We start from the raw sequence: 12,190 nt of genomic DNA, 5'->3' as shown, positions 1-12,190 counted from the left end.
CTATGCTATGTTGCCCTGCCTATGTGTCCTGAAGATTTCCTCTTCCTGTTCTCATCTTTGACCTATTCGCATCCACACTGTGTGTAAATTGATCTCCCCCATTTGTCCCCCCACACGTATCACATCTGTTCCATCCTCCTACTGCATCCACCCCCATTCCATCATCAGCTTCTTCCTCCACTAGCACCATCAGCTCCTATCAACACCCCTCAGCAGTAGACCTGAACTCACCCACTTATCTATAGTTCTGCATATTTATTCAGCAAAAATCTACACTAGTATATGCATTGTTGTACAATCTGTGCTTCAACCCTGCTCCATTCTGCATGTTGTGATGTACACTTCCATCTGCATGCACTGTGCATTATGTAGTCCAGACAGTTCCACTACAAAGTAGCAAGTGATCCATGGCACTTTCTTCTGTGCATTTTTTGGATAGCTCTCCAAACATACATGGACCATTTGATTTGGTGTTAATGTTTAAGAAAGCTAAGAATAATTGATGCTGCAATGAGGTCTAACATTCCATTTAGGACACAAAAGAGTGGCTTGCTGTTCATGTAGATACTGTATATTAATAGTAAGGCAGGCCATATAATATGCAATTTTCTTTCCGTCAACCTTCACAGTCAGTGTTGATGGGGGAATCCCTCACACAGCGCTGTTGTGTTCTGCTGGTGGAGAGTGTGAAGAGTCTTCCCCAGCAGCAGAATACAATGATTACTGCTGGCAGCTATAGTTGATTGCATAGAAAAAAAACCCAACAGGCTTGTTGTATTTAAGTCGATTTAACTTCCTGCTGAACCTGCCAAATTTCAATCTGTCTATGGCCGGCTTAACTCTTTAACTATAAAGCCACTCTTTGTAATCTCTTTATAATTTTACTGTCCACGTGCTCAGTAGGTAATACAATTCAAGTGAACATTTGTTTGCTGTTCTGATCATCTGTGGAAAACTCTTGAATAATCTTTACAACAGTGAGCAAGTTGTTAAACTCAATAATTTTCACTTAAACAAAAACTTGTACTTTAATTCTGAACTCTTTTAATCTACAACAGCCCCTCTTGAAGCAACCTGCGTTAACAGCCTCCACCCAAGCTTTTTTTTTAACCCCTATAGCAGCATCACCTCCTTTGAAATGTTTATTTCTCCTCTTACAAAGAAACCCTTTTGGAACCTGTGTACCAAGACCTCATAGAAATATATGGGGCCATTCCTGAAAGCAGATCCAGTGTCAAGAATGGCCCTATGCAAGTCTATAAGGGCTAAGTGCACAGCTATGAATTTTTTACTGGAGGAGAAGGAAACATTGCAAGCTCAAATGATTTTCACCCCAGATGGCTTGCAGACTATAAACAAGGAGAAGATTTTAAAAACAGTGGATGGTGCCACCGTGTACATGTCAAAATGCATATAGTTACTAACACACCAAAAAGACAAAGATAGCATTTTATTAATTGCATGAAGAAATGTGCTCTTTCCTAACATTTTTTTGTGTTGGCAACTATATGAAACATTGCAAGGATGTACCACTATGAAAAAGCTGGGATGGGGGATATCAGTGCACATTATTTCAGGTGTGAGTTTGTGTTAGGCTGTTAAGAAATATGTGGGAAGCATATTGCATATGATAGCTGAATCACTTCTAATAGGTTACTGAATGAAAAATGTAACTTCGTGTCAGAAAGACTTTGATTTCCAGGAGGCTCTTGGTGGGGATCCTGTTTTCAAAGCATGGAATGAGTATTTTTCAAAATTAGATTTTTTTTCCCGCTTGGTAATAAGTATTCAACCAAAATTTCAGTGTATATTACACTAACATTTACAATTATATAAATATACATTGAAAAGAACTGTAAAAAGTGTTGTTCCATCACATATTTATTTCTTGTAGAAAAAGATCTCTTTGGTGCCGAACCATTTGATCCATTTTGCTGTGCAGTGGGTGATTTCCCTCCTGATATTCAGTCCAAACTTGAAGAGATGCAAGTAAGTCTTTAAATGTTTATTTATGAATTAAATGTCTTTAGGAATTTTATAATTTTAGGTTTTGTCTGTAATTCAGGACTGAACAGTCATTTAGCAATATCATTTTTACAGTGATCTGTAATTAAAACATGTGCACACCAGCTCTACTTGGGGGGAGTGCCAAGTGGCAGGATTCAGACACCCATGCTTATGGATTAACTTGGCAAACATCTTGCCAATCAGTCCTGCAGGTAAACAGTGCAGTTTTGCTGAAGCTACTTTTAACATTTTTAGATATAAACATTAGAAATAAGGCAATAGACTGATGCAATTAGTGTAATCTCAGGTTATCATTCATCTGTTTAATCACCACATTTTGGAACTGCATTTTGCAACAATCAGATAAATATTCCTTGGAAAGAAACAGTCATGCAATCACAGCACTCATTTTGGTTTACTAACTAAAGGAATAGAGGCTGTTCACCTGGCAAACTAAATATTTACTGCTAGTGTATGTTCACTTTGCAAAGTGAATGCCAGTAAATAAGGTGCACATGTGTTCAGAATACCTGATCATGTGTAATGAAAATAAAAAAGGTTTTTTTGCTATCACTTGATTGGGCATTTAGAAAGAACACAACTTTACATTATTCACTAGCATTCACTTTGCTAATTGAAAATTAACTTTGCTACATGAACAGGCCTCTATTCCTTTAGTAAATCAAGCCTACTCTGTATATGTATTTTCATGTGTGCAGATGTACATATTTCTTAACCACATCTACCAGCACGTTATACCTCCTTCCTTTCCAGGCCATTTTTCAGTCTCCATTGATGTGATCGTTTGACATTTATTATCATGCAATACTGTGCCAAAATTCATTTTATTTAATATCTTGAGACAGAAAAAGCTTCATTTGGCTCTATTTAATAGCCCGTTTTTTAAAGCTTGTTTTACTATGTAAAGGAAAAAAAGATGTTAGGCCAGTACAACACACCTAAAAATGACCTCTTAATAGAAAGTAGAATCCCAAAAGTGATCTTATTGTTTAACACATTTTTTTTTAGAAATAAGCAAATAAACTGGTATTGAAGTGGTTAATAGTTTGTGTTATTATAGTCCAATGCCTTTAAACAGTCACTCTATGTGGTAGAGTGCCAACATTTCATTCATGGGAGGAGATGCCAAGCAGATTTACTCACCTGGTTTCCATGCTCTGCCCTTCTGTCATAGAGTGTTGCTGTTGCATTCGCCAGCATCAATCATGGTGGCATCAGATGGGCAGGGGTAAGGTCTTGGCTCAAATATTAGTGTTGGGTGGATACGCCTTTACAACATGGAGCTTTTTAATAGTGCACTAGATAAAGCGTATTAACAATTTACAGGTTATACAAAAAGGAAAGAGGAAGTGAAAGAGTTAATGTTCAGGTCACATACAGTGGAAGGATGGAGACGAGGAGGTTATTGGGCAGATGTGAAGTTTTAGAAAGGTGAAAGGGTTATTATATAGGCACCATAGAGGCAGGATAGGGCAGAAATTTTATGACAAAGAGGGTGGTGAAATGTTTAAGAATGACCTTACAATCAAAGCAATACCTTGAATCCTCTGGTGCCTGTGATCTTCATCCACTTATTACATCCTCCTTCCTCCTGTTCCTCTTTGGTGACAGAAAGCATGGGGCTCTCACATGGAGACAGATCTCACTGTTTACATTTGAGATCACTGTGATTGGGTTTCACAAAAATTACAAGGTATGAAGCCACTCTGACTGGTTCTGTGCCTTTTGCGCCTGTTTTCCTCCACGTGACACCCCAACAGTACACAGAGGAAAGTTTTAAAAAGTCTGCTTAAAATAACTGCTTCCCTTATTGGTTGTGTTACTATAACAGCTAGTACTTGACTGTTTAAAGCAGTGGTTCTCAACCTTTCTAATGCCGCGACCCCTTAATACAGTTCCTCATGTTGTGGTGACCCCCAACCATTAAAATTATTTTCGTTGCTACTTCATAACTGTAATTTTGCAGTGGGAGGACTAGCGCCCCATCACTGATGTCAGTGGGGGGAGGAATGGCGCCCCATCGTGGGCGTCAGTGGGGGGAGGAATGGCGCCCCATCGTGGGCGTCAGTGGGGGGAGGAATGGCGCCCCATCGTGGGCGTCAGTGGGGGGAGGAATGGCGCCCCATCGTGGGCGTCAGTGGGGGGAGGAATGGCGCCCCATCGTGGGCGTCAGTGGGGGGAGGAATGGCGCCCCATCGTGGGCGTCAGTGGGGGGAGGAATGGCGCCCCATCGTGGGCGTCAGTGGGGGGAGGAATAGCGCCCCATCGTGGGCGTCAGTGGGGGGAGGAATAGCGCCCCATCGTGGGCGTCAGTGGGGGGAGGAATAGCGCCCCATCGTGGGCGTCAGTGGGGGGAGGAATAGCGCCCCATCGTGGGCGTCAGTGGGGGGAGGAATAGCGCCCCATCGTTGGCGTCAGTGGGGGGAGGAATAGCGCCCCATCGTTGGCGTCAGTGGGGGGAGGAATAGCGCCCCATCGTTGGCGTCAGTGGGGGGAGGAATAGCGCCCCATCGTTGGCGTCAGTGGGGGGAGGAATAGCGCCTCATCGTTGGCGTCAGTGGGGGGAGGAATAGCGCCCCATCGTTGGCGTCAGTGGGGGGAGGAATAGCGCCCCATCGTTGGTATTAGTGACACAAATGATGGGGCACTATCCCTCCCACTGACACCAATGATACTTACCTTGCTGACTCCTGCTCCAGCCTGGGCTCGCTCTCTCCCTCTCCCATCTACAGCCTGCATACCTGGCTGCAGCAGCAAAATTTGCACTTACCTGTCAGCTGTCTTCCTTCTCTGGCCTCTCTCTTCACTCGTTCCTGCAGCTCCCTCGATCTTCTTCGATCTCCGCGCGCTGCCGCTCGGCTCCTCCTCTCCAAGCTCCACCTTCTCGCCGGTGATTGGCCGCCTGTGTGCCTCTCCTGAGCTACAGTTCTGGTGGCCAATCAGCGGCGAGGAGGCGGTGACAGGGGCAGCATATCATCCCGCCCACACATCGCCGGAGACAGGAGCGGCGTCTCGGTTCCTAAGACCATCGGAAATATGTGTTTTCCGATGGTCTTAGGCGACCCCTGGGAAATGGTCGTTCGACCCCCAAAGGGGTCGCGACCCCCAGGTTGAGAACCGCTGGCTTAAAGCATTGCAAAATATGTGAATTCTATATAAATACTGGGAGTCAAACATATTTGTGTATGCTATGTGCAGGAAACAAGTGCACTGATAATAATGTAATAATTATGAAGTATTTATTTCCAGATATCCAATAAATAATTTAGTTTGTTATCACTGATCAAAACCTTGCTAATTATTATGTTTCTGTGATTTCTCCTTGTGCTTTTCATGGAACTATAGCGACAGAGATGGTTAGTATTGTACATATTTTTTTTTTCACAGAAACATAGAAGAAGATGCTTTTTGACACATATCATTGCAAAATGTTTTTTTTCACACCATTATACTTTTAATATTGTGATTTTTTTTTTAAATTAATGCAGCTTGGTTGTTAATATTCTTCTAAGATCATTTATGACATATTTATATACTGTATATATTTATCATGACACATCAACTCCAACTGATTGGGTAACAGACGCAGAAAATGTTCTATACTTACCTGCTCTGTGCAATGGTTTTACACAGAGCAACCTTGATCCTCTTCTTTTTGGGTCCCCCGCCGGCGGTCCTGGCTCCTCCCCCTGCCGAGTGCCCTCAATTGAAAGCTTCTTGCTATGGGGGCACTCGAGCAGGCTCGCTCCTGAGCTTCGCTCCTGTGAATGTCAATTCACACACAGACCCTGGCGTGGTCTGCCCCTTGCTCTCTCATTGTTTCACTGACTGTGATTGACAGTAGCAATTACCAATGACTCCCTCTGCTGTGTGAGCCAATGAGGAGAGAGAAATCTGGGAGAACCATCGTTGATGGGACTCAGGTTAGTATAAAGGGGGATTGAGGGGAGAGCTTCACCCAGAAGGTTTTTTACCTAATGAATAGAATACAATAAGGTACAAATCCGTCTGCCTTTTGAACCATTTTCACTCAAAATCTCTTTCTGTGGATCAATTTGTTAAAGTTTAAAAAACAATTTAGACACTTTTTATAAGGGGCATCATTAATAATCTCCAACACTACAGCTATACTACTGCTTTTTTTGGTACATATTTAAAGTTTTTTGCACTTTGTATGCATTCTAATTGTGTTTAATGCATCCTTGGGTTTGACAATCCAAAGCATGCAATCCATTCATCTTCCTAAATGAGAAAAATAATGCTGGGTGGAAGAAAGCTTGGTCACCGGTCAATGTCATGTAATGGCCTCTCCACCAATCACAGTGAAAGGGCAATGTTATGTAAAGAGCACTCTTTAAGACACTACTGACTCCTCGCTGTGGACTGATTTTATGAATTACTCAAAAATCAGGTACAGTGTGGAATAAACACTGCAGTCTCCAGTGGAGAATGAACAGAGGTATCCTCTCTCACTTATGAAGACACCCCTTAGAGTTTCTCAACAATATTAATGCATAATTCGAAGATGCTGAAAACAGGACCTCAGCTTTTCAATTATTTTTAATGGCTACAACTAAACTTTAAAGGGAAACTGTAATAATTTTGGATCAACTTGGTTTTTCTAAGTTTATATATTTCTAAACACTGTATTGTAGTGTATTTGTTTTTTACTTGTGTACAGTCATTACTTTAGAAGAAAACATTTAACACATGATAAAAGGTTCACATAGCTCTAGGGGTTATCTAAAGAGAGCACTGCACAGTAGCCTAAAGCTCCCTTTTCTGATAGAAACGTCCTACCAACTCCCAGGAGATGAGACACTGCTCTGATGAATCAAAGTTTAAGTTCTGTAACCAACTGGCTTTTTCATCTAAAAAATAGTCATACTAATTATGTAAAAAAGAGACTAGCGCTCCACCTGCTAGATAGAGGGAACATTACATAATATTAAAATATTACGAGAAATTATTTTAGTTATATTATTGTTAAATTGTCCTGACCAATTATGCACATGACCACTATGCATTCTCTTGAAGTTACTATTTTGCATGTGAGAATGCTCTTGGTTAAATAAAAATGTGACCCTGGAACAATCTTTTCTGTGTTCTTTTTGCTACTCAAAATCTAATGTTAACTTGTATACTATGGATTTGAGTTTACATGTAATAGGCAGGCATATTTGTCAAACCTGTAATTTAACTATGTGCTAATATGGACAAAAACAAAGCATTGGGGTTTCTTGACATCCTTTTTGGATGTTCCACTAACAGCTTTATTGTCTTTATAGTCAGCCAATGTTACAGGTATTATTCCATGGACACATAGTGGCTGATTTATGAAACTAGAGAGCTCAAAATCTGGTGCATCTGTTCATGGTAGCCAATCAGCTTCTAACTTCAGCTTGTTCACGTAAGCTTTGAAAAAAAAACTGGAAGCTGATTGGTTTCTATGCAGAGCTGCACCAGATTTTGCACTCCCCAGCTTTAGCAAATAAAGCCCATAATATCTAAAGACCAGGGGCAGACTGACCATTTGGAAACTCGGGCACTGCCCGAGGGCCCGGGGTCAGTAGGGGGCCCCATGAGATGCCCCTGGTACCTTTTTCATAGGCTTGTGTAACCATATAGTGTATCCTTTAGGCACAGCTAACACATTAATACAAAACAAACTTTCGCTTGGATTGTGCCTTGGATTACCAATGCAGATGCCTGTAATAACTCTGCAAATGCAAGTGCTACTCACTTAAAATTCATTGATTTTTTTTTTTTTCTTTTTTTTTAAGAATAAAGTTTTATTAGTTTTATTATTTTTACAAAATTATGAGCATACATCATAGTGAGCTCACATATAGGAGGCAACAAGGAGAGTACATCATGTCAACAATATACTTCCAAAGTACAACATGCAGTCAATCTAGTCTCATACTAAAGAGGGATCATGGCAAATGAATTGTTCAGAAGAAGTACAACACACAAATACCCCTTTAGTTATATACACTATATTGTCAAAAGCATTGGGGCGCTTGCCTTTACTCATGAACTTTAATTGCTTCCCAGTCTTATTCTGTAGGGTTTAATACTGAGTTGGCCTACCATTTGCAGCTATAACAGCTCCAACTCTTCTGGGAAGGCTGTCCACAAGGTTTAAGAGTGTGTCTATGGGAATGTTTGACCATTCTTCCTGAAGTGCATTTGTGAGGTCAGGCACTGATGTTGGACGAGAAGACCTGGCTCACAGTCTCCGCTCTAATTCATCCCAAAGGTGTTTTGCTGGGTTGATTTCAGGACTCTGTGCAGACCAGTCAAATTCCTCCACCCCAAACTCGCTCATCCATGTCTTTATGGACCTTGCTTTGTGGACTGGTGCGCAGTCATATGGGAACAGGAAAGGGCCATTCCACAAATTTGGGAGCATGAAATTGTCCAAAATGTATTGATGTGCTGACACCTTAAGAGTTCCCAACCCCTGAAAAACAACCCCACACCATAATCCCCCTCCACCAAACTTTACATTCGGGACAATACAGTCAGGCAAGTACCGTTCCCCTGGCAACTGCCAAACCCACTGCACTAAAGTCCAGTGCAGCGTGCTTTACACCACTTAATCTGACTCTTTCCATTGCACTTGATGATGTAAGGCATGGATGCAGCTGCCTGGCCATGGAAACCCATTGCAGGAAGCTGTCTATGCACTATTGTTGTGCTAATCTGAAGGCCACATGAGGTTTGGAGGTTTTTAGGTGTTGACTCTGCAGACAGTAGGTGACTTCTGTGCACTGTGTGCTTAAGCATGCATTGACCTCGCTCTCTCATTTTACGTGGCCTACCACTTTGTGGCTGAGTTGCTGTTGTTCCCAGCTGCTTCCACTTTGTTATAATGCCACTAAGAGTTGACCGTGTAATATTTAGTAGCAAGGAAATTTTACGGGTTGAATTATTGCCAAGGTGGCAACCTATCACGGTACCATGCTTGAATTCACTGAGCTCCTGAGAGCGACCCATTCTTTCACAAATGTTTGTAGAAGCAGTCTGCATGCCTAGGAGCTTGATTTTATACACCTGCAGCCATGAAGGTGATTAGAACACCTAAATCCAATGATTTGAAGGGGCATCCCAATACTTTTGGCAATATAGTTGTAACGGAACCGGTACCCGACCGCACTTGTGTATATTCCGTTATACCGCAGCTTTCCCTGTCCGAACACCATCCACGGACCACACCCTTGAAATCCCTCAGGAAAAAGACAGCACCCAGCTCTTCTTAAACAGGAAGCCAACTCTTTATTTTAACACAAAACACAGAATATATACAGAGGGCGGGGAAACACAACCAGGAACAGGAAATACATCATCACCCCTCCCCATCCCACCAAGACACAGAACAATGGGATGAAGCACATGGCAAAGGACATTGACCAACCCCCACACCAATACACAAACAGTACATCCCATAATAGTTGGCTGGACAGGAAGACACAGCACAATGGGGGGTAGCACATGGCAAACAGACAATGGACAGCCATGTGGCCTAGACAAAGGAACACACACTATACACAAGACTCAGACATTCACATACACACCCTGTACCCTAACAGGCACAGGGTGGGTTAAACATAATGATTTGGGGAGATGATACAGAGGTCCCCCCCACCCCCAAAAGTCACTCCCGTCACAATAGTGTATCTTCAACATGAGTGCAAACCTAAAGATTAATGTTATTTAAAAAAAATACAGACACATCTGTAGGCAACCTGATTAAATGTGTCTTACTTCTAATAATGTACACAGTATAATATAATGTTTGCAGGACTGTTTGTTCTTAAGTTCAAATAGCGGATAGTTAATTGTTTAGACTAGACAGAGGCAAAGTGTTCATTGCATAGTTTTTATAGTTTCCTATTTAAAGCTGTTCTGTGAAAATACATAGGCTGACATCCTTGACTCTCCCTTTGAATTGCTCTTTTTGTCCAAAGGCTTCAATACTCTCCTACAGGTCAAGAGTAATGAATTTTCTCTAACTTCTTTAGCTACATGATTGTTCAGAAAGTGCTGAGACCAGAAACAGGCAGAAGACTAACATTTTTAGAATGAGGTCAGCAATGATTGCTAAATAGGAATTTCATGAGCTGCCTGAAGCAATGAGTTGCCTTCATACCTTCATATTACAACTGATGGAATGGATGAAGCTGACACAACACAGGCTGTTCTTATATGACACAAGTTGTTACATGAATCTAAATAGATCAGATCAATATGTTCTATGTTACCCACCAGGCTTGTAAGTCCAGATTTTAAAGGATAGTCATAGAAATGGTGTTTAGTATGTTTTTAGAAGCTATCTTTGCCTTTGCAGAAATTTAGCATATTCCCAGCATTTCATTATTATAAGATAGAAAGAGTTTCTGAGCCTATTATCATGCATCATGAGAAACAAGCCAAAAGATATATTTATTCAGTACTATCATGTTTTCATAATTGTTTGCTGTCTCACAAATGGGAACCATCACACTACAAATATTTTCCGAGAGTTGTCAAACTTCCTTAACATGGAGCTTCACCCTTTTAATCAACACTGAGTATTTTTATTTCTCATGCTGCTAGCATAGATAGGAAAATATATCATATTTACTTGTTTTGAACCTTTTTTTTACTTGACTTCAGTTACTTTCTGGTTTCCAGACCTATGAAAATAGTTATACATCAGGAGGAGAGGAGTTTTTTTCTCAGCTAAGCACAGCCACCTTCCTCCATGCATGAGCTAAGTGCAGATGAATTCCAGGAAGTAAAAGTTAAACAAATCATCTTCCCTTAGTCAAGGTGGCCATGGCCATAAATGATAGGGGGTGTTTAATTGGCAAAATAAAGTATGGAGACATGGATGGGTGAGTTTTCTTTATAATTGAATTAAATTGTGTTTTGGTTTGCGGTGCTTGTAGCAATTGTGCACACGAGAGCCAGACATGGCCCTCATTTTGTTAAGAATTCTTCATGTTATCCCATCATTCCCCCTCCCTCAGGAATGTGATCAGTGTATGTTGCGGAGTTCAAGAAGCCTGAGCTCCCTGCCTATACAATCCTCTTCCCAAATAAGGCAATTGGCTTGCTGTTGTAAGAAGACACCAGCTGATTTTGGTAAAGAGGCTGTTATGCTTTGTGTCTGTGTGAGAGATCTTCCTGCATTTAACATCGAACTAGCAGAGGGAGATCAAAAGCTCATAAGACTGGAAACTGCTTAACCCAAGGCGATTTGGCAAGTACTTATCTACCTAAACTTCTTCCTGTTACCTTTTTGCTGTGTTGTGGCTCTCTGTATATTTATATATATATATACAGTCATGGCCGAAATTGTTGGCACCCTTGATATTTTTCCTGAAAATCAAGTATTTCACACAAAAAAGGTATTGCATTAACACATGTTTTGCTATACACATGTTTATTCCCTTTGTATGTATTGGAACAAATATAAAACAGAGGCAGAAAAGCAAATATGACATAATGTCACACAAAACCCCAAAAATGGGCTGGACAAAAGTATTGGCACCCTTAACTTAATATTTGGTTGCACACCCTTTGGAAAACATAACTGAAATCAGTCGCTTCCTATAACCATCAATAAGCTTCTGACACCTCTCACCCGGAATTTTGGACCACTCTTCCTTTGCAAACAGCTCCAGGTCTCTCTTATTGGAAGGACACCTTTTCCCAACAGCAATTTTAAGATCTCTCCACAGGTGTTCAATGGGATTTAGATCTGGGCTCATTGCTGGCCACTTCAGAACTCTCCAGCGCTTCTTTGCCATCCATTTCTGAGTGCTTTTTGACGTATGTTTGGGGTCATTGTCCTGCTGGAAGACCCAGGATCTTGGACGCAAACCCAGCTTTCTGACACTGGGCCCTACAGTGCGACCCAAAATCCTTTGGTAATCCTCAGATTTCATGATGCCTTGCACACAGTCAAGGCACCCAGTGCCAGAGGCAGCAAAACAACCCCAAAACATCATTGAACCTCCACCATATTTTACCGTAGGTACTGTGTTTTGTTCTTTGTAGGCCTCATTCCGTTTTCGGTAAACAGTAGAATGATGTGCTTTACCGAAAAGCTCTATCTTGGTCTCATCTGTCCACAAGACGTTTTCCCAGAAGGCTTTTGGCTTACTCAAGT

General features: G+C 41.4%; 1 protein-coding gene across 5 annotated transcripts in view; it reads left to right on the top strand.

Moving 5' to 3' along the window:
• The window catches only part of GULP1 (GULP PTB domain containing engulfment adaptor 1), a 639,668-nt gene that overhangs the window by 593,515 nt on the left and 33,963 nt on the right, over positions 1 to 12,190 (top strand). For all 5 annotated transcript variants that reach the window (XM_089670051.1, XM_089670042.1, XM_089670060.1 and 2 more), the window contains one exon: positions 1,895 to 1,989. In XM_089670051.1, coding sequence (XP_089526177.1) covers positions 1,895 to 1,989 — 95 coding nt within the window. The remainder of the gene's footprint in view (positions 1 to 1,894; positions 1,990 to 12,190) is intronic.

The sequence above is a fragment of the Staurois parvus genome, unplaced genomic scaffold, assembly GCF_062004578.1.
Source record: "Staurois parvus isolate SC_StPar_1 unplaced genomic scaffold, SC_StPar_1.0 ptg000011l, whole genome shotgun sequence".
NCBI lineage: Eukaryota > Metazoa > Chordata > Amphibia > Anura > Ranidae > Staurois > Staurois parvus.
This window is presented reverse-complemented; position numbering and strand designations above follow the sequence as displayed.